General features: G+C 53.2%; 1 protein-coding gene across 6 annotated transcripts in view; it reads right to left on the bottom strand.

The window, feature by feature from the left end:
- LARP1 (La ribonucleoprotein 1, translational regulator) overlaps positions 1 to 18,572 on the bottom strand; it is a 48,828-nt gene extending 30,256 nt beyond the window's left edge. For 2 of the 6 annotated variants that reach the window (XM_052772195.1, XM_052772196.1), the window contains exons 1-2: positions 18,158 to 18,570; positions 1,738 to 1,764 (exon numbers count right to left, since the gene is read on the bottom strand). In XM_052772195.1, coding sequence (XP_052628155.1) covers positions 1,738 to 1,764; positions 18,158 to 18,509 — 379 coding nt within the window. In that variant the 5' untranslated portion in view covers positions 18,510 to 18,570. Of the gene's footprint in view, positions 1 to 1,737; positions 1,765 to 18,157 lie in introns of all 6 variants that reach the window. The other 4 variants (XM_052772200.1, XM_052772197.1, XM_052772199.1 and 1 more) reach the window with 4 other exon arrangements.
- Positions 18,573 to 21,496: the final 2,924 nt, after the last annotated feature.

The following is a 21,496-nucleotide window of genomic DNA, read 5'->3' as shown; positions in this document are numbered from 1 at the left end:
GCACCAGCTTTAAGGCTTTTCTGGAGAAGGCATGAGAAAGGACTGTGCAGCATCCTGTGCCACTATCATTAAGAGGAATCCTGTTTAAGCTTTCACTTATCTCCTTAAAAATATAGAATTGTATAAAAACCCCAAGCTCTGTAGGTAATGTTTTCTGCAACACTATTGACATCTAACACGCATGTACTGAAACGCTATTATCTGCTGCAGACACACACTCATGCCCCACCCTGGAGGCAGCTGCGGAGGTCCCCAACCAGCTGGAGGGCAGAGGATGGAGTTGTGCCAACCAAAGGACATCTCCAAGCCTGCAGCACAGGCAGACAAAACCCAACAGCCGATGAAGGCAGATCTTCAGCAGGGTGGAGAAAAGCCTCTTATGAACTCAACACATGGGAATATACCTTTGCTCCTTCAAAATCAGTCTTAGTATTTCACACTCACACATGTTCTGAAAATGAGAAAGTCATAAAATACTTACAAATGGGTTGGATTACTACTTGGGTTAAGTCAACATCTTCTGCAATGCTCCAGTGGATCTAGTTATATACCACAGCCTCATTAGCTGGCTAGAGCTCTGGAAACACACACACACACGCGACTTCCCGCCCTCTGTTCAGTTCATTAAGTCAAATTACACTGTCTCCAATGTTACACCAGACCACTTAAAACCAGTTACTCTTACTGAAATCAGCTTTGCAAAGCCAAAGATGCAGGTAGGAGGTGGACATAGTGACATGTCTGAGGCCGCACAAGGACAAGCCAGCCACTGACCCCCATTTCCCAGTGCCTTTGCTACAGGACATCTCCACAAGGCACTACAGCTCTGAGACAACAGGATTTTACTGACTGGTCTTTGTATCACTGGGTAAAACATAAACCTTTCCTTCAGTCTTGGCACTTCAACAACATCAACCTGGATGAAGAGCTCCCAGCAGTTTGGGAAAAGCAAGAATTGAGATCACCGATAGCTACTTTTAAAAACTACATCCCCTTCCTAATTTGGGACCTCCACCCAGAGCAGCCTCCCCCCACCTCCCTAGGGCCCCAATCCATTTCTGCAGGGTCTCTCCTAGCGAGGCTGCACGCACTACTGGGGCCAGGAAGTTTTCATTGGTCTTGCACTGATGGCCATACAGTGTGTATCTCGGTTGTCATTAATAGCGATATTCAGCAGCAACACACAGACTAAACAAGCCAAGGGGGAAGTCTGCATCTTTTCAAAGTATTGCAAATTGAAATATACATCTTCAGGTTCATGGACACATCAAGCTGTATACAACTAACATACAGACTAACAGCAGTGACTCTGAGTTACAGTTGCATCTCGACACATCAATGTTTTCAGTTATGTGTGATGATCAAGACCTACAAGTTTCCAAAATCTTTCACCCTGGACACCCAAATTTGCAATGCTACAATGCATAGGAGGAAAGTAACCTTCCAGCAGTTGTAGTCATCACTACATGAAAGCATAAAACATATCGCTGCCGTATAGGAATGGCCAAATATTAGACAGGCTTTTTGTGTGTGTTTGTTTTTTTGACGAGTTTTTTTTGTTTTGGTTTTGGGGATTGTGGGGTTTTTTTGGTTTTTGGTTTTTTTTAAATTAATGTCTGTTGCATATTCCTGTACCAGTCTTCTAAATCTGGTTAGCGCTGTCTCTGCAGAAAGAGAAGTGCAGGGAAGGCATGGGAGAGGAAGGTTTGAAGAACTCCATTTTTAATTAATACATACCAGACTGGCCATCAGTTGGAAATATATCTGTAAAAGAAAAAAAAAAAAAAGAAAAAAATCAGTATGGATTGCAGCTGCAGTGTGAATCATATTTAAAAGGTCCCTCCCCTCTCGATTTGTTTGCTTTAACTAAACAGAGGAAGTATTTTCTTAGTATCCCAAGTTAAACATCAATCCAGCTTGCAGCCTACCTCAATTCAACCACTTGTTGTGAGAAACATTTTGAAGGAGACAGTGTTTACCTGAAGGTATTGCTCTCATAAATAACCTTCTATATTGGCTTCTAAGAGACAGCGGTGAGGAATAAAGAGCTCACGAGATGTACAAAGTTCCACACAATGAGCTAGCTGCTGTCACCCCCATGCTCCTGCTGGCCAGCATTATCAAATGGAAACCTGCACAGAGAACACCTAACTTTGTAACAGGCCAGGGAGCGCAGGTGGCAAAGCAAAAGCAAAATGAGCATTTTCTTGACAGTTCTTGGCTTTCACAGCCACAAGGGACATCAACAGCTGTGCCTGGCTCCAATACAGCACCTATAGCAGGGAACAGGCAGCCAGAAGCACGCACCCATCACCTGAGCGGACACCCGGTGCCTTGGCACATCACACACCACCCCAGGGGAATGCCTTCGCCTTCCCCTTCCCATCTCAGGTGGCTCTGCCAGCAAGCACAGCCCATTGCACAGAGCTGCTGGAGTCTGGAAGGTTTCGGATGCTGAAACAGATTACTCAACCTTCCCACCCCATAAGCTCTTTCCAGTTAGAGGTACAGGTCCTTCTCCTGATGGATCCTATTTATTGCTGGGAGGAGGATATTCACTGAAGTAGCTGGGAAGGGTCAGATGAAAGATTCATTCTTTTGAGGAGCACGCAGGACAGCACAGGTGGAGAAAGCCTGCTGATAAAGGCTCCCCAAGAAGCTATGAAAACATCACTTTTGAAAGAGCAATACACTATTTTTTTCTTCAAGGAACTTGGAAGAGGGGGAAGGGAAGCTGCCAGCAAGCCAAGGTCCTGCTAGGACAGGGGCAGGCCCCTGGCTCCTGCTTATCAGCTGTCCAAAACACACATTCAGCTGTAAAGTCACAAGAGTTGCTGCAAGGACTACCCCTTGGACAGGGCAATGCTCTCTAGCCTGGGCTCAACCAATGCAGAAACAGCAAAAACACACCTCTACCAAAGAGCTCCTGTTTATCTACCTTTAACAGTGGACCCTGCGATCAGGCAGGGATGCTTTCATCCCATGTATGAGCAGCAGAAGCAAGTGGGAGGAAAAAAAAAAATATCAAAACTCCCTCCGCTGTTACACAGGGTTATGGCCTGCAGCCATGTTCAAGGCATGATCTCAGGGAAAAGCCAACACATCCAGAAAAGCCTCCAAGCAGCGATCTGGATCCTTTGTAGACTGCATGTTCTACCACAACCCTCCACCAGCGCATCACCCAGGTACATCTAAACATCTTGCATTTCTGCAATGGTTGCTGACGAGGTCGGGCTCCTACAACAGTGAGTAGAAACAGCCTGTACTTGATCTAACAGGTCCCAAACAAGAGGCAATTTCTGCATTTTCCTACTTGGGCAACTTGAAGGCAGCTTCTCCGCAGAGGAACAAGGTAGAAGCACTGGTTAATGCATATCCCACCTACTTGGATGAGCTAGCTGTACCAGCTATTACCAAAAAACAAAATTAAATAACAATAATAATGATAATACTACAATGGCTGAGAAAAGGAATTCCTTTGTGCCAGCCAAGAACTACAGGCCTTGGCAAACATTCCCCTTGCTATAGCCCTGCCAGGTGCAGTTCTCCAGTTTGCATTCCTGCTATGCTGTCCAACCAACTCTTCATCAAATGCATGCTGCAGCCTGGCCAGCCATCTGCACAACCAGCCACTGAAACCACAACAATTCGATAGCAGATTTGCCACCACATTTCCTAAAAACGCAGTGGAAGCACCTCAGTTGCTTAGGTCAGTAGAAAGCAAGGACCATGCATGATGACCGGGGCAGATATTGCTCACATGCACCTTGAGAGGTTTGCCAGTGCAACTCCTGTTGAGGAAGGACACTTGCCTCCACTCCTCAGCCCTCTTGTCTGGGAGAGGCTGAGCTTGTCCAACTCATCACACCTACAACTGACACAGATTTGACTCCAAGCTCTCCAGGGCAGAGGCCCAGAGTGCTGGGCTTGCAGGCAGCTTTCCCCACTACCAAAACCAAACACAGAGCAATCAGTCTGCAGGACTTGCTCTTCTGAAAAATAGGGTTGCTGGGACAACACATATGAGCTGGGAAGACACGTATGAGGCAGGGCTGGTCAGGGACTCCCAGGCACAACAACCCTTTGGGACACCTTCTCCCCTTGCAAGCACAAGTGACTAGATTAGAAATTAGCCTACCAATTAAGGGCAGCACCTGAGGTGCCCAACAGAAGTCTAAATCAGGCAGCACTTTCTCTTCCCAAGAAAGCCATGGTAGGGAAGGAGGCAGAAGCACACATGGCTGGCAGGGCAAAGATAAACCCTTAGGGCTGCTCTCCAAGGAGCCCGTCTAGCACACTGCAGACTGAGGCTGCCTGTCCAGGTCAGCTCCCTTCCCAGCGCTCCCAAGATTAAAAATCAAACACGAAGGACCCAGGCACAGAGACCAGGCTGGGATTTTGCTCAAGCAAAGTCCCAACGTGGAAAGCCGAAGCCAGCGAACCAGCCCCACCAATTCCTCCCACCACACACACTGCTTTTCCCCCCAAGGCACCCCGATGCCGGGTATCCTGACGCAGGCCAGATGCTGCAGAGGATGCCCCGCAGCAGCTCTCCACCACCCGACTGACTACCCGCCCAGCAGCAGGCACTCCCTATGTTGGAGCCAGGCAGCTCTGCCCCTGCCTGCACCGCACCTCCCAGCCAAATCCAGCCTGCCACGCTGGGCCTATACGCAATAACCCCCAGGCAGTCAAATGGCAAGGAGCAAGAAGTAACAGTATCACGATGCAAGCAAGGAAGACCCAAGAAATTTGGGCCCTGTGGTCTCACATTTCCTTCCCCTTCTAGCATGCAGACACTTTGCTTCTCAGCATGGGCCCAAAACCAGAAAGACTTGGTGTCTAAACAGAGGGTTTATAATCACCACGGGAACCAATGATCGCTTCATCGCTGCACCAGTCTCTGCCAAGCCAGATATTTCCCAAGCCCTTTACCATCCTCCTCAGCTCTGTACATGAACCATACAGCCTACAGTATCTCAGCGGAAACCACGTTTCACGAATCTCCCTGTGATCACCAAAGGGGGGTGGAGGAAGGAGCGAGGAGGAGGAGGTCAAGGATGCGTGTCACAGCCGTCAGGATGTCGGGACAGGCGTGAAGCATCCCTTTCAGGACCGTCACACAAGGGTGCAGACCTGGTACAGAGGTGCTTGCTCTGAACACCAATACCCAGAGCTGCTGCACAAAAAGCCCAGGAGACGTAACCAAATTGAGGGCAGTCCTCCTTATTTGCAGTGGTGCTGAGGGGTGGATACAGAATCCCAATTTTTGCCTGATGGTATTTTTAAACACAGGAGGAGACCATATGCTAAAATGGGGCATTTAAAGAGAAAAGCCGATACATCCACACACATACCCCCTCCCCTGGGACTATCTGGCCACCGCTGCTATTCAGGTATCTGGGACAGATCCAGAAAGGCTACCCCATTTACGAGCCCACATATCCCCCCCGCTGCTCCCCCCGCTCACTGCGGAAGCACGCTGCTAACTGGGCTCCTCCACCAGCCATGCTTCAGTGTCGAATCCAAAACTGCTCACAGGAAGCCTGCCTTCTCCCTGCTCAGGAGCTACAGCTGAGAAGGGACCCCCACCAACCACTGCCTGTCCCCTGCCCCTCTGCCACCAGCACCCCTCTTCAGGCAGGGATGCTGCTTCTTCCCAGCAGGGCCCAAGAGGCAGCAGCTGAAGAGCAGCTCATTAGCCCTGACGCAAGAGAAACGCTGACTCGTTATTACAGCAACCCGCAGCTCTAACTGCCGAGAGGGGCAGCACAGCCGCAGGCAGAGTGCCAACGAGAACCAGCTCTTTGCACCCCACCACCCACCCCCCGCAATTACCACTCTGCTCTCCAAACTGGGGGGAAAAGGACCTCAGTGTGCTTTATGGCACCTGCCGGTCACGAAAGCACGCTGACTGGTACCACTGCACCAGTGTGCTGAGCAAGGGCTGCTCCTCCGCATGCACAGGTACGAGCGTACAAGATACCATGCTCCTCAGCCACTCCCAGCGGGACACAGGGCTCATCCACACTGCCACTGCTATAGGAAGACACCAGCTGATTTGTTCTGGCTTTCGACCCATGAAGTCGTAACTAAATCATCCTCCACATTTTGCAGACAAAAGACTGGGACGTCAGCAAAAAAATGACCTCTCCAAGGTCACATGGGGACTCGGCAGCAGAGACGTGACCAGAACTCGGTCGCAATGGCTCGAAAGTTGCAGGGCTGCGCTGGCTGCCCAGGAGAGGGATGGGGAAGGGAAATGCTGGCAGACAGCAGGATCTCCAGGGATCTCTCCTCCTAACCTGACCTGCCACCCGGCAGGGACAACTCAGTTCTGCTCCTCTGGCTATGACTGCAATCCTCACAGTGCAAACAGCACAGGCAGGGAAAAGGTCCAAATTACATAGTCCAGTGTCTGCTGCAAAGAGACCAATGCCACTTGAATCTCTTCCCCATCCCCAGACAACTTTTCAGCTCAAATGTGTATCAGCTGGCTCCCCCTCAGAGGCCAAGGTAGTGCCTGCACAGCTTCCTGAGATAGCTACAGGCCTCTTCAAAGCAACACTCAGCAGAGAAGGGGGTGAGGTCTGCTAGGAAAAAGTAGCAAAGCAAGAAACCCCAAACCCAAAGATTAGCATGGCCAATTACATCCCTCCTGAGATCTTGCTTGCTTCCTGCTCCCCTCCTTCATTACCTGCCGAGCAGGCTCAGGGAGGGTCCGGCTCTCAGCCACCCAGCTCTTACCAACCCTCCCCAGCCGCTAGGTCTGGGCAAACACCTCCCATGCCTCTTAACAATGCTCAGCTACTGTAACAAGAAGTATCTTTACCCCTCAAAGAGAAGCTGAATCTTGAGATGGGTGAGAGATCCAAGCCAGATTGATCAACCCTAACCTGATGTTGGTTAGGTCCCAACACATCCATAAGGTCTGCGCAAGAAAAAAAGATAAAAAGCTACAGAAGCATTTACCAGCTCCACAATCAGTTTCTCTGCAAGGGTATCCAGATCCTCAGACCCCCGGTAAGTGGTTTTCTGCTCTCCATCCAGAGGAGAGGCTTGGTTCCTTCTCAGACACCCCCACCACCTACACTAAGAGGCTGAAGAGCTGCAGCCAGTGTGAGCTGTGACATTGATTTCCCACAGACCACATGGAAACAAAGCCTTGAAATGGGTTTTCAGTGTATAAATGACCATGGTTTTGGTGAAGCTCAGCTGGGTTGCCCCTGCCAACTTCATGTAGTTGAAAAGCAATGAAGATTTCCAGCATCACCGAGCTGCAACAGGAACACCCCTGGAAAAAAAATCACCTCCTCCAAAATCAGAGCATTATCTGTCTGAGATAGCTCCCTAGCTTTACTTCACACCACACACAAAATTAGTACCTTAATGCTGACATTCAGTCTCTTCCAGAAAGAAGGGGAGCAGAGCCGACCAAGCAGGGCTGTGACTCTGGCTGAAGACACAGTCACCAGTGGGACCGGCACTGTGCCAGGCAAAAGCACCTTTCAGAGATCTGCTTGGAAGAGGGTCCAGGTCTCTTCTCCGAGCACCAGAGATGCCAACAGGGTTCTGGGGAATGCATCTGGTCAGCCTGACCAGAAAAAATGAGAGGTCTCCAAACAGTCTTGCAAATCCAACACTCGCATATGCACAGGCACACAAGGAATAACTGTAAGGTCACGGCTGTTTTTTCTCCCATCCACTTATCAGTGCTTGCGCTGGAGAGAACAAACACTGGGTGTTCACTTCCATTAACCCCTTCTCCCCCCATCTCCAAAATGGACAAGGAACAAAGCGCTGCTGCTCCAACTGCAAGCCCTAACAATCCTATTCATGCACCAGACGAAAAGCTGCAGAGAAGTCCAAGGCACCTTAAAGGTGCCTGACTACTGTTCCCGTGAAGCAGCTGGTGACCCAGCTCTCTGCCTCACATCTTTAATCACCAGTAAACCTGAAGTGACACCCCAGGAAGCCTCCAGCCTTCCAGGAGATCTATCCTACATGAGTGTGGGCCCAATGATCACAGTCACCCTCCCCAAATTGTTCTTTAAGCTACTTTAAGAACAGGCAGTAAAATTTCAGGCATGATCAAGCAAAATTAACATGTCAGACTCTTGCTGAAATACAGGAACCATTCTGGTGCGGCCCAGAAACCAACTGGATCCCACGCTGTGAAAACCGATACAGGATAGCGTTTCCCTCCGACGGGGTTATCGGACACTGCTCTGCAACACGCTTTTCTGCGTGCACATCAAGGGCAGGCAGTCTCAGACACCACAGCGAAGCTTTGCCTAAGGACAGCTTAATAAGCAGTGAGCAAGACAGATCCTTCTCCCTACAGAGGAGAATCCATTGCTGTAGCCAGAAATCCAGCCTCTCCATGAAAGAGGATCCCCCCCACCTCCTCAAATGCCCCAGTATCATGGGTATGCCGCGTAACATCAGGCAGGGATGCCATAAATCCCTGTGAAAACCCCAGGAACTGAAAATTCAAGGTGCTCTCCACCTTAGAGCTGCGGGCAGAGGGCCAAGCAGGGGGTCTGTAGGATACACAAGGCAGCACAGTGAAGACAACATAATTAAATCTCTTAACTGAATTAGAAATCATCAGACTCACGGTCTGAGATGTTCCCCTCCTCCAGTCCAGGCTATCTGGTTGGTTTTAATCAAACACACAGCTTTTCCAATCACCCTCCAAACTCCATCCTTGCTTGGTTCCATATCTCTGCTGTTAATTAGATCAACTCAGATTTCAGCTCCAACTGAAGTTAAGAGGGTTGTCTGCCTGTAATCTGCCACGTCTCTTCCAAATCATCTTCACATTTTTACTTAGAGGTTTAATTTTACATTTGAAAAACGTAGGTCACTTACAGCAAATTCCTCCCTGCACAGTGTGCAAATGTCACACCTGTCATTCTCCGATTAAAAAAAGGGGAGTTAGAAGAGTTCACCTGAGACTGGGAAGCCAAAACAAATCAGTCCCCCTTCCGTTCAGCTCAGTGCCAGACCCTCTACAGTGGCAGAGGATTTCTGAGCACTCAGAAGATGCGTTAGATCATACTAGGTATTCCCCCAAGCTCTCAAGGTTTAGCTGGGAGTTGGGAAGTGAAATTTAATATGATTACAGCCAGCAAAGTCTCATGCTTTGTCATCTGAGCACATGGTGGAGACACCTCCATGATTTGCTTTTCTGTCTTGTTGGGTGGGATCTTGTGCACAAATATCCTATCACTTCTGTTTCAGTCAGAGTAAAACCTCCCAACAACATTTTTGGGATGCACTTCTCCACATTTCAATATCTGCAGCTAGTGTCACATAATTTCTCAGCATCACGCATACTGGTGTCACTCTTTACACTTAATTCTTTGCTCTGTTTTTGCCTTTACTTGTTGCCTTGCACAGCCTTGTAGCCGACTTGCCAACGTGAGCCTGTCTGGAGGGACACAGGTAGGGTGAAGTTCTTCAGTCACTCCTTTAAATATCTCTTTTTGTGCTAGATGAGGCCAAGAGCATTGCCATTTGTTATTATGGTCAAGCCTTTATGTTCAGTAGGCTTGTTCTGTGAGGCTGGGAGAGCTGACATAAACAGACATTGCTCTTGAGCTATGCGGACTTTGTGACTATTTGGAAGGGCTACAGTAAAAGTATAACATTATTGTAGTGAGAATCCTAAGTGTCTTGCAGGAATAAACTCAGTGCTTCTTTTGCAACATTTAATAGAAAAAAAATGGAAGATCTGACCTTGGAGAATCTGAAGAAATTAATTTCCTGTAGTCTGAAGTGAAGTGAATGTTGGCTTATCAAACATTTAAGTATTTCTTATTAGCTGTAAGTTCTCACTATTTCATTCCATCACTAGCTTCATCATCTGTAAGTGCACAAGCCAGATAGTTTGGTAACTAACATTTGGTAAATTAATAATTTGCACCACTGACCAGACGCTTTCAAAAGCAGTTATAAAGAAAAAAGAAAAGCAGAGTGATTTAGTGTGAAGGCTGAATATATATTACAAATAATCCGCTTAGAGACAGCGCTAAGTATTTAGCAACGTACCCACCTTCTGGCAGCACCTCCAAGTTACCAGGCAGGTAAGACACCAATCTCCCCACACACCTTTTCTCCTACTTTCCCATCAACAAAACTCTACCCTTTCCTCATTTTTGTGGCTTTTCCCATTTCATACTTGTTTCCCCACATATTTAGTCAGGAAAAACTCACCTCTCTTCTGTGTTTCAGACTTCTTAAAACCTAACTTATCTAGCCCTGAAAACCCTCTGTCCTCTCCACGCATGCATCCAGCAGCCGAATCAAAGAAGTCAAATGACTACCAGGAAAGGAGAAGAGGTAAGCAGCCCCCCCCTCTCGCCGGCGGATCCCTTCCAGCGCGCAGCCATGCCCTGCAGACTGCAGAGTCACTCTGCAGGAGCGCGGCACACGCTGCCGCTCAGCTGGAAAAACGTGCTCAGCAGTGTTCTCGGGATGGACTCTGCTTCCTCCCACCCCCCCCGGCCTCCGGGGCTGCACCCCCATACCTGGGTAGGGAAGAGCGGAGCGGCACCAGGCTCCCACGTTCGCGTTGCCCTCCCAGGCTTACACAGCCCCTCCGGCTGCACCGCTGCCCAGCGGGAAGGACATGCAGCAGATTTCCGCGCCCCCCCTCCGCCCAGCTTTCCAATCACCATTTAACTCTGGCTCGTGTGTCAAGGACACGTGAGGTTCACAAGCCCCATCCGAGACCCTGTTTCTCCCCATTGCCCCCCCCCCCCCAGCTGCCGCTCTCACCATCACCAAGGGACCTCTGCAGAGCCTGCCGGAGACCAAGCACGTAACACTGTGGAGCACCAGAGATGCTTCTCCTTCACCACCTTCCTCGTGGGGCAGGGATGCCTCTCCTGAGCCCCTTCGGAGGCCAGGGCCACTCTGGGGAGCAAGTCGCGAGCGGAGAGAAGCACCTGCGGGCGTGTGGCCAGCTCAGGGGTCAGCGCTGCCTGCGAATGCAGCAGGTTGCAGACCTGCTTCCAGCCACTTCAAGGGGTGCCTGGCCCCCAGGAGCGCAGGTGGGGGCAAGCTGTGCCCGCCAGCACGTTGTGCATGCCATGCACGCTCCGGAGGGAACTGGAGTGCCATATTCTAGATCAAGCGAAGAAAGGGTGCCTGTGTCACCTCTGGTGACTGAGCGGCACCGACAGACCTCAAATCACACCAACAGCCACCTCCACTGCCTATTTCTATAGCAAATGGAGGCTTCCACCTCACCCGTCATGCCAGAGCATCCAACCCAGCCAGGGCCACCACGGTCACCTCCCACACACCATCAGCCCCAAGCTACCCGCAGCAGAGATCTCTACCAATCCTTCCGACTTGTGACCATGTAAAGGAACAGGGTGACTCAAAACCAAAAAAAGAAAAATAAAATCACAACAACAGCAGAGCACTGAAGCCCGCTGCGCGTTCCTGTACAGTGCTATAACCCATGGAAGTGTCAAGGCAAGCTGCTGCTCCTAAGTCAGCTTTGCTCCAGAAGGACACTGAAGGTAAACCACTGATAATGCAGGTATTAAATCAGCCAGTTCACAGCCCTTCCTCCCTCTCCTTGCACGTCACAGCGGAATATCCCCCAGCACACGTAGCTTTAATGCCACAGGAAATGCTCTTGACCCTGGCAAAATCCATAGCGAGTGTCACACTGAAGCTGGGCTGGATGACTTGCTAAGGTTGGCTCCGGCAGCCCAGTGCAATACCGAAACCAGCAGGGCTACAACACATCATGCGCCAATTTGCTCAGAAAAGGCAATCCACCCAGGCCTGTCCACAGAAGCCCCCCAAACTGTAGCACAAATGCATGCTCTGATAGAGGAAAGTTCAGTTAAGAGGACCTTCTGGGAACCTGCAATTACAGGATGAGCTTCTGTTTAGAAACATGTTGACACTTCACTTGACCACCGTTTCCACAACCCTTCCCCCCAAAAATGTGTATCTTGCACAGTATGAGGATTACCACCAGCAAACCCATTTTCACCAAATGCCTTGTGCCGGTTTTTACTCCATGGCTGCGGGACCTTCACGTGTGCGCCCACTTCTCCTCTCAGCCAAGCAATCCAGACCGACCCTGACTCAGGACTCTCCCCACAAAGAAGTCTGGTAATTGATTTATTCAAGGCCAAATTCAGTTCCCATTTGTTCTGGTCGCCAATTATTGTTGCCTAAATACACCAGTAGCTGATTTAAGTTCTCGCGGCACGGCATTAGCTTCTTCAAAGCCTTTCTTTTACCTCTCCTTTGACCAGCTCAAGTCGTGCAGCTGTATCATTTGCTACTAGATGTTCAGATTAGCCAGTTATTTCAATGCAAGGAGGAAAGTCTCCCAACTCCACTCGAAGATCACTAACAAGCACCTGGACCTGCAGAGTGAGTTTGGAACTGAAGTCCAGTCTCAAGCGAAGGAAGGGACAAATGCAGAGCTGGCCGTGCCAGAGACCACACATCCACACAGCGTACCCAGAGCTTTACCCAACCCCAGGAGACAACTCCTTGCCCATGCAAAGCTCCACCTAGACAGCATTACCACCATGAGAGAGCCCTGCAGGTATCACCAAAGTTGCACCACCTCTGTCCTTCAGCTCCCTCTGTGCACAGCGAGCCAGGGATTTGACAAAGCCAGCAGCATGGAGACTTAAGCCCTTGGTAGGAATTCAGCAAAGGTTCCAATGCAAAAACAACCAGAGGATAAATAATATTTTAAAGACCGTAACATAAATGTGTATCGTGGCTGGGAATGAACAAAGCTCACCACTCCCAACTGGACTTACGGTAAGAGCAGAGCAAAAAGCCCTCCCAGCTCTCCTATCGGTCATCTGCCAGATCTACAGCAAGGCAACCATAACTCCGTTTACCTGGTTACTGAGATGGGAGCAGAGCTCCTCCGAGAGGCGCAACACCATAAAGGACACCACAATCCTCTGGCAGTATTCAAGCGTATTTAAGTTTTCATTAAGATTTTTTTTTTTTAAACCCTTGCTGTTCGCAGCCATAGTAACTGCAAGGATTAAAACATTCAACCTGGTCTAGACAGCACAGCTTTCTACTAAAATGCCCATTCCTTATTTAGCCAAACAAGCACTACCACTGAGGTGGTGTTGGAGATTCATTACAAAGTAGTTTCAAGTATGCAAACAGCAACCTAACTCTATCCAAGCCGGCATTTGGCGTTCCCCTGAGCATAATTTCACACTCTTTGAGCACAGTGAAAGGATCAGGTGTTATAATTTGGAAGGGAGAGCAGAGCATTGCAGCCCCAGTGCCCCCATTCCCAGCCCTGCTTTTTGCACTTGCTTTGTCTTCACATCTGACCCGAGTCCTTCTGCTACCCAATCCAGTGACGCCAGATGCAATCCCAGTGGAAACCCCATGGCACCACAGGCAATAAACAGCTTAAAAGAAGAGTTGTGAGGGTAAGGAGGTGGTTGGTGAGAACCCTCCAGCGACGCCTCGGACCTGGCAACCTGGAACTGGAGGTCGCAGCAGAAGCAAGCGCTGAAGCCCAACAACCAGGGCCAGTGAGTCAGCTCTCAGGAGCTGCACCGCATTCCCCAGCCTTCCCGAAACAAACAGTGCAGAACAGGGCAAAGGTCCAGCGCAAAGCTGAAGGGCAAAGGTATGTGGGGGAGGGAAAACGCTAAGCTTCACGTTTTTTTGGAGCAGTGAGTTCCAGTTACCCTCATTCTCCCCAACAAGACGGGAAGAGTTACTCAAACGTGAAGTTGTGGGATCAGAACAAAACAGTATTTCAGAGAGGAAACTTGGGGCGGGGTGAGGGGGGGGAGGATTCCTGCTGCGATAGCAGCTCTGTTGCAACAAACAGCCAGGAGAGCTCCACAATTACGTGCCGCGACAGAGCGAGAATTGCCCAACACTTTGGAAATAGGTGTGTGCAGCACTACTGAGCTGGATACCCAAGCAGGCATATGCGTGCATCTACTCGGAACGCAAAGAAATGCCAAAGGTAAAATAAGCCTCCCATACATTTTATCTCCTGCACTGGAGGCTGGTTTCAAGGAAAGCCCTAGGGGGAGTTAGTCAGCGAGGGGTGAGAAGCTAATGAATCTTCCCCTGCCTTCTCCTCAGTACCGGTAGCCAACCCAGGCTCTGCTCTGGCATAAAGCAACACGTGCACTCTCTGAACAATAGTCAGCTAACCTCTGGTGCTTGCTGCTAGCAACTAAGGTGTGCCTTCTGGAAAGTACTGCTTATTTGCCCAGTGCATCTGCCAAAGAGCAAGCAAGAAACTCTACTCAAGAAACACCACCTGCATCTCCACTAGGAAACACGCTGCTTTCTCCTGGCTGAGCATTTGCAACGAGAATGAAAACCCGCATAAAAGTTAGTGCAGGCAAAGCTTGGCAATTGCAGTGCCAGGCATTAAATCCTGCACGTTCTTACTTCCAAGATGTAAATGGCTTTAAAAATTAAGAAGCGCCGAGTGCCTTGATGCAACATTTCTTGAAATAAATCCAGCAGGTTTTCAAAACGGGGTGCTGTTAACACCTGTCTGCACCAACGCTTGCATCAGCACCAGCCCTGGTGCAGGGCACAGCGGAGTACAACATGTTCCAGAAGGTCGAGCTGTCTCAACTGCAAGCCACACTTCTCCTCTATAGAAGAATTTGAGAAAATACTTTGAATTTGGTTTATGGCCAAAAGTGCAAAGCTGTTTTTGCCAGGAAACGTTTCCTTCACTACAGCAGACACACACACCACCATCATGCCTTCACCAGTCAGGCTGCTGGCTGCATTTATTTACATGATAAGAAGAGAACGCATAATAACGAGGGGACAGTCACACAGACCTCGTTACTAGATCATTAGAGAGTAAAAATGAGGCATCATTACCAGCTCTGCCAGCGTCCCTCACAAGCAGTAAGCCGTGTCAAGTACAAGCCTCGCCACATAGGACAGGACCACATGTTATCTCAGGACTCAAAGGATCCTCCCTGCTCTCTTGTATCCTGACTCTGGAATGCACACCAATAGAAATGTAACACGCATCTTGTCAAGACACCAGGAAAATTTTCTGGTGTGCCACTCCAGCTGAGCCTCAGCCTTGGCTTACAGCATCAGCAGTATCGCTGTTGTCTAACTCGATCTAATGGTTGCTCCACTTACTGCCACGCCGTTGTGCTTTTGGGAGGAGGGGTTAAGAAGCAAGGAGAGGCTTTGCTTCGATAGTCCTCCTTCCTGAAAAAGCAGAAACATTTACTCAAACACCCTATTACAGATCTCACTGCCACCCTTGAGTGTAAAAATGCTGCGGCAGGTAGGCAAGACAGCAACTTCTGAAGATAAATCCTAATCCATCAAGAAAGGTCACTGTCCTTCAGTCCCTACATCAGCCCCCCAATGCATTCAACTTTCCCAGCTGCAGCGAGTCAAACAGATCAAAACAACCAGAGGCGGATTTGTTAAGCTCTTCCCTATCCATATTCCGACACAGACAGCAGAAACTCACAAAGATCTTGAAGGTGGCTGTTTCCCTAAGCCAGAGCTCAATGCCTTTACTTTTATAAGCACCAATCCCAACACAGAGCATTACAGAATGGGTGAACACCTAGGGAGTAGGTCTTGTCCATTAAATCTGCTCTATGGGTCTATAATTAATATAATCATTATAAAAAATGAGGGCTTTCAAAGCCTGTAAAACAAGTCATAGAGGGTTCCCTTTATCTTTACAGAGCTGTCCTTAACTAGGGTCCTCGGTCTCCTCACTACCTCTGGCAGGATCAGGGCTGGAAACATTTAGTATCTCCAGCACACAAGCACTGCTCTGGGAACACTGCTGGATCGTGAGCCATTTTTTTCTAAGCTCTGCTGAAAAACTAAAAACATCCAGCAGTGACTTGCCACAGTTTAAAAGCTCTCAATCCGCTTCAAGTGCACAGAGGAGTCACCTTCCTTAGGCGACCCTCCTGGAGGTCACTGCAACGTGACAACTCACCTCACCCGCGCCATCTCTCACACAAACTCACGCTCCAGATCTTTTTTTTGTAAGCATCTGCCGAAAGAAATCCTCCACCCAAAGCAGCAAAGACACAACAGGAGCCTACAAACTCTACAAGAAGGTACTTGGGCGAAGGGCCACCAGGCAATGTCAGCTGCCAGCCTGCCTCTTGTGGGAGTTCGCCAGCCATGTTTATTTTACACGTTTTCTCTTCTGCTAACAAACAGGCAGCAAAAGAAACAATGCCCCAAGAGAGGAGAGCCAAACAGCAGTGTCTGGGGCACTGCAGGAACCAGTCACTGCTGCCAAGCATCCCAAAACGCACCACTAACCAATTCCATTATTTAAACACCTTTGGGAACACCGGGACAATTGTGCCGGGCCCAAGAAAATTCTGAGTGTTGCAGCACTAATCCCTTACCCTACCATAGGGTGGACACACTACTGACACACTCTCTCCCTCAAAAAATCATCTCAGGAGTCACAAGGGCCCCCTCCTTGTGTTGGCCAGACTGCCTCGTGTCTGCTCACTTTGACGAGTCACCCACCTTTGCGATGGGCCCGGTAACGAACCTGGACGGGCCTTAGACACGAGCCTCAAGCAGGAACGTTCAATCTTGCGTTTTTGCATCTTCTGGTTCATTTCTAGGGACTGTTACCTGAGAAGGCAGCACAACGGAGTGCAGCTTTTGCACGAAGGAGCGATGTGACCGGTTTTACGTCATACCGCAAGAGGCAAACGCAGATGGCAACGCTGCCCTGGATTTCGTTATGCTTTGCTTATGCTGGTGTGTACAACGACAAACCACCAAACAATCTGAACGTGGACTTTTACCTGCCACAGTTAACTTCTCCTCTATACTCCCCATTAAGATGACAGCTTTCCAGGTGGAAATAGCAGAGCTGTCCATCTTCCAAAGATCAATCCCTCCGATGAATCATCATGCTAGGCAGTAACAGATCTTGCAAAACACTAACACATACAGTAACTGGGAATCTGATGTCATATCTGGCGGTGCAATTTTATAGTTAAGAGCGACAGGCCGGAAAAATTAAAGAGTCTTTCCCAAACAAGACGCTTAGTGCAAACTTCCGTGTTTTCCTCTTACTACCGATTCACCTGAAGCAGGTATAAGCGATGCCCTCCTGGTAAAAAGCAGCACCTATCCCAACTTCCGAGGAAACGGTGTTCTGCAATTTCAGCCTTTGCTGACGACAGCAGCGGGTTACAAACGCGATTTTGGACAGCGTCGCCCCTCCGCTTCCCCACGCGACTCCCTTTTGGGGACCCCCCCATACCACCGCCCCCAAGCCGAGCACTCTTCGCTGCTGACAACCTCTCTCCACGGCTGCAAGCCTGCAGGGGCAGAGCCGCGCTCGGCCGCCGCAGCCCCCCGGCCCCGCCGCCATGAGTCGGCAGAGAAAGGCGGCGCGGCCTGCGCACCGGGGGGGGGGAGCCGCCGCCGCACACGTGGGCAACGCCAGGCCGCCGGCCGGGGAAGGGCCCCCCCCCGCCCCGGGGAGGAGGAGGAAGGGGGGGTGCGGTGGCGGGGAGCGGCGGGGGCCGGGCCGCGCTCCCGGGGGAAGCCGCACGCTGGCGGCGCCCGGAGAAGCGACCACGTTGCCTGCGCTGCGCTGCGGCGGAATGCTGGGAGCGGGGGGGGGGGGGGGGGGGGGGAGGGAGAAAGGAGCGGGGGGGGGGGGAAGCTCGCAGCGGGGCGGGCGCCGCGTGCCCGCCGCCAGGGCCGCAGGGCCTTCGGCCGCCGAGCGCCCGCGACCGCCGCCGGGCCCTCAGCGTGCCCGTCCGTCCGTTCCCCCGCCGCCTCATGGCCGCTGGCCGGGCCGGGCCGCGCTCCCTCCCCTCCCCCGCACACGCGCTCCCCGCCTCATGGCCACGGTCGGCGTCGCCGCTTCCTACTTCTAACGATCCCCCCCCCCCCCCGCCCGCCTCGCCCCCCCCCCCCCGCCGTCCTCCATCTCCTCCTCCTGCCGCCGCGCTCCCCTCACGCCGGCCGCGGCCCCGCTCCCCGGCAGGCCGCAGGCGCGGCGCCGTCCCCACGCCGTGCCGCATGGCGCGGCCGGCCGGGGCGCGGTCGGCGGCGCAACCGACACCCCCCCCCCCCCTCACCCCCCAACCTCGGTCCAACCGCCGGCACCCACCTGGAGGCGACTGCCCGTTCACCGCCGGCGCGGCGGCGGGGGCGTTCTTCGTCCAGGGGTTCACCTTGGGCGGCGGGGCCTCGATGAACTCCCGGCGCCCCGCGCCTCCCGCCTCGCCGCCGTCCTCCGCCTCGCCGCCGGCCCTCAGCAGGCTCTCCTTCTCCTGGTTGTTGCTCTCCTCCTTCTGCTGCTTGGCGCTGGGCGGCCTCGGCGCCGCGGGGCCGCCGTCGGGGCCCATGGGCGGCTCGCCCTTCTCCCGGCCGCCGTCCTGCGGCGGCTTCAGCACCAGGGCGCGCTCCTCGGCGGGCAGCAGCGGGGCGCCGGGCAGCAGCGCCTCCACCTGCGTCGCCATCTGCGCGCCCCCCGCCTCCCGCCGGGGAACTCCCCTCAGCACGCGGCGCCCCCGAGCCCCGCCGCCGCCCGCCGCCGCCGTGCCGCTTCGCCCGCCCCGCCCCCCCCCTCCCTCCCCCCCCCCACGCGTTGCCGCCGCAATATGGAGACGCGCGGGGACCACGCGACTTGCCGGCGGGGGCGCGCGCCGCGCCCGCCGCGGCCCGCGCGCGCTGCCGGCGAGGGGAGGGAAGGGGAGGGGCGGGGCGGGGCGCGCCCCCGCGGGCCGGCCGGCGGCGCGCACGTGCCTGATGCAACGCCCGGCTGCGCGGGTGGCGGCGGCGGAGTTGGGGGGGGGGGGGGGGGGTGTGCTTAAAGGGTCCGCACCGGCCCCCGGTCCCGGTCCCGTCCCTCCGCGCTGGGGGCAGGCTCCGCCGCCGTGGCTTTCGCCGCCGGCTGGGAGAGGCCCTGCTCCGGCTCGGGGTTCCGCTGCTGCAGAAACACAGCGTGGGACGGGACGGGACGGGTGTTGGTCGTGTGAACCGGGGGGAGCAACGGCTGCCGCGGGGGTGTTGCTGCCCGCTGCAACCCGGAGCCGAGGGATCTCGGGGACCCCGCGGCCCGGGGTAACGGAGCGGGCGGCCGCGGGTGGCTTGGTCTGCAGTGGAAGGCGCGGGAAGGGACTCGGCGCGTGTCCCGGGGAAATAAACCCGTCCTGGGGAAGCCCCCTCCCGTGTCCTGAGCCCGGCGGGAGCCCCGGTCCAAGGAGGTTTGATCTCTGGCTGATGGGATGTCACTCGCTGACGTCCTCCGTGTTTGTCCCCTAATTCCGAGGGCCGGCAAGACACGAGGGTCCAACCCCCGGGTGTAAACGCACACGAGCTACACGCATTTCAAAGGCAGCTTGCGCTGCCTATGACCCGTCGAATTCACAGCGCCCCTTGGTCGCTGCCTTTTTTTATTCATAACAAGCCTCTCCCGGCCTTTTCTCCGGGACAGCGAGCACGCCGCTCCGCTTCTCCCCAGAAAGGTTCCTCTGGAAGCCCCGGCGTGTCCCGTAGCCCCCGGGAGACATCGGTGCAAACCCCGCAGGAGAGCCGGCAGCGTGGCCGGGCACTGAAGATGTAGCTCCCAGCTGACGGTGCGTGGAGAAGGATGAAAAGCTGATTTCACAGCGGAGCTGTAAGAAGGAAAGAAGAGGCTGCGAGGCAAACAGGAGCCCAGCGCTCCATCTGGAAGGGCAACAACGTCAAGGGTCAGGCGGATCCGCAGAGGGAGCCTCAGGCTGTCAGGGATGCCCCGCTGAGACCACCTCGGCTCTCCGCGTCCCTCGGTATCCAACCTCTTGGCTCAGAGAGCACTCCCGTGTGCCGCAGCCTCGGGGACCGCCGGCGTGTGCCGCATCCCAGCTACACTGAAGAATTTGGTCGGTAAAATTCCAAAAGGAAGTTTATATGTAACTCCAGAAGAGCTGGCCGCTGGCCTGGCTGCCTGGCTGAATACGCGGCGGGGATGCGCCGATACCTGAGTTGCAATAACACAAGCTGCGTCCTCTACTCCGTATAGCCCAGCCCCCTATTTGCTGGGGGGTCGCAAGCACTGCTCGGGGGCCGCACGGCTCCCATGGGTTCGGGCCGCCTTCGCTGCCAGCCAGGCTCGCACCTTTACCCTCGCTAGGAGCGGGTCCTCGGGTGGGGAGCGCAGCCCGTTGCTGGTTGAGGAAGGCGGCTGCAGCCGGAGGACGTGCAGCCCAGCGGGGTCCCCGTCCTGTCCCCCAGCCGGAGCACAGCATTCCTGCTTCTCGGTCCCTTCGGGACGCTGCTCCGCTTGCCACGTGAGCGGGAAGGAGCCTGCGGTGGCTGAGAGCCAAACTGGCTCCAGAGCTGCCGGGCAGGAGGGAGCGGCGCGAGTCTCACTGTCCACGCTCACTCGGTGGCCAGCCAGGCCAAACCTCGGCAGTGTTTTAAATGCTAGAAAATAAATGCTAGAAAATAAATGCTAGAAAATAAATGAGAAAGGGAAGTGTCCGTGCAGCCTTTCTGCATCAGCCGTAGGGACAAATCGCCTTGGCTGGTCAGCTCTCAAACACCCATCCTTCACGTGAAGGGAAGCTGAGTGTGCGCCAACTCCAGCTGATGTAAACAGACCAGCCGTGTCTAACAAGCTCCGCGCGCCCCACTCCTCTGCTGGACCCATCTTCCCCCGCTCTGCCTAGCGTCTACGGCACTGGGATATCCTGCTCCTCAGCTCCAGGGACTTGCTGAGAAGCAGCCAAGAAGTCGCTGCATTTCTGCAGCGCAATTCACAGGGAAGTAATCCAGCTTTGCTTTCCCCAATTTCAATGATAGCACCTAACCGTCGTCCCCAAGCCTGCTTCTCCGCCTCATCCTTCACCCCAGATGCGTCCCCGGGCCTGCCCAGGCCATGCCAAGCGGCTCCGGCTGCTGCCTCCCAGCCCTGTGCTGGCCCTGTGCAGGCTCCGAGGAAGCAGTCTCCCGGGAAACTCCTCTGCCGAGCAGTGATTTGGGCAGGAGCTCCCCTGCCCCGTGTACAACAGCTTACTTATTTCTCCCTGACTGAAGCGTGGCTTGCATACTTATCACAGATGCCTGGCTGCTTTGATGCTGGCCTGGAGGTTTAAAGATGCTTTGATGGTGGTCGGTAACCTCTTTGAGCATCTCTGGGTCTTGCTTGGCCCTGAATATCCCCACTTTCGCTTCTGCCGGTCTGGCAACCTCACCCGGCGTCCTGACCTTCACTTTGGGAACAGCTTTAATTCAGTGGCCTGGAGCGAGGGGTGTGCGTGGGGGGGAGCACAAAGCAGCCCATGTGACTGATACACCCCTTAGCTCCACCGTCCTGTTCGGATGGTAGCTCAGCCCCTTTCTCAGGTTCCACTGGCCTAATTTTGTCTGGTGCTGGGGACAGGAGGTCACCATTGTACGTGTTTCCTACAGTTTTGCTCTAGTCTGGTCCTGAGGACTGAACACCCATCAGCGGCTGCAGCAC

This window comes from Harpia harpyja, chromosome 20, assembly GCF_026419915.1.
Source record: "Harpia harpyja isolate bHarHar1 chromosome 20, bHarHar1 primary haplotype, whole genome shotgun sequence".
In the NCBI taxonomy this organism is placed as follows: Eukaryota; Metazoa; Chordata; class Aves; order Accipitriformes; family Accipitridae; genus Harpia; species Harpia harpyja.
This window is presented reverse-complemented; position numbering and strand designations above follow the sequence as displayed.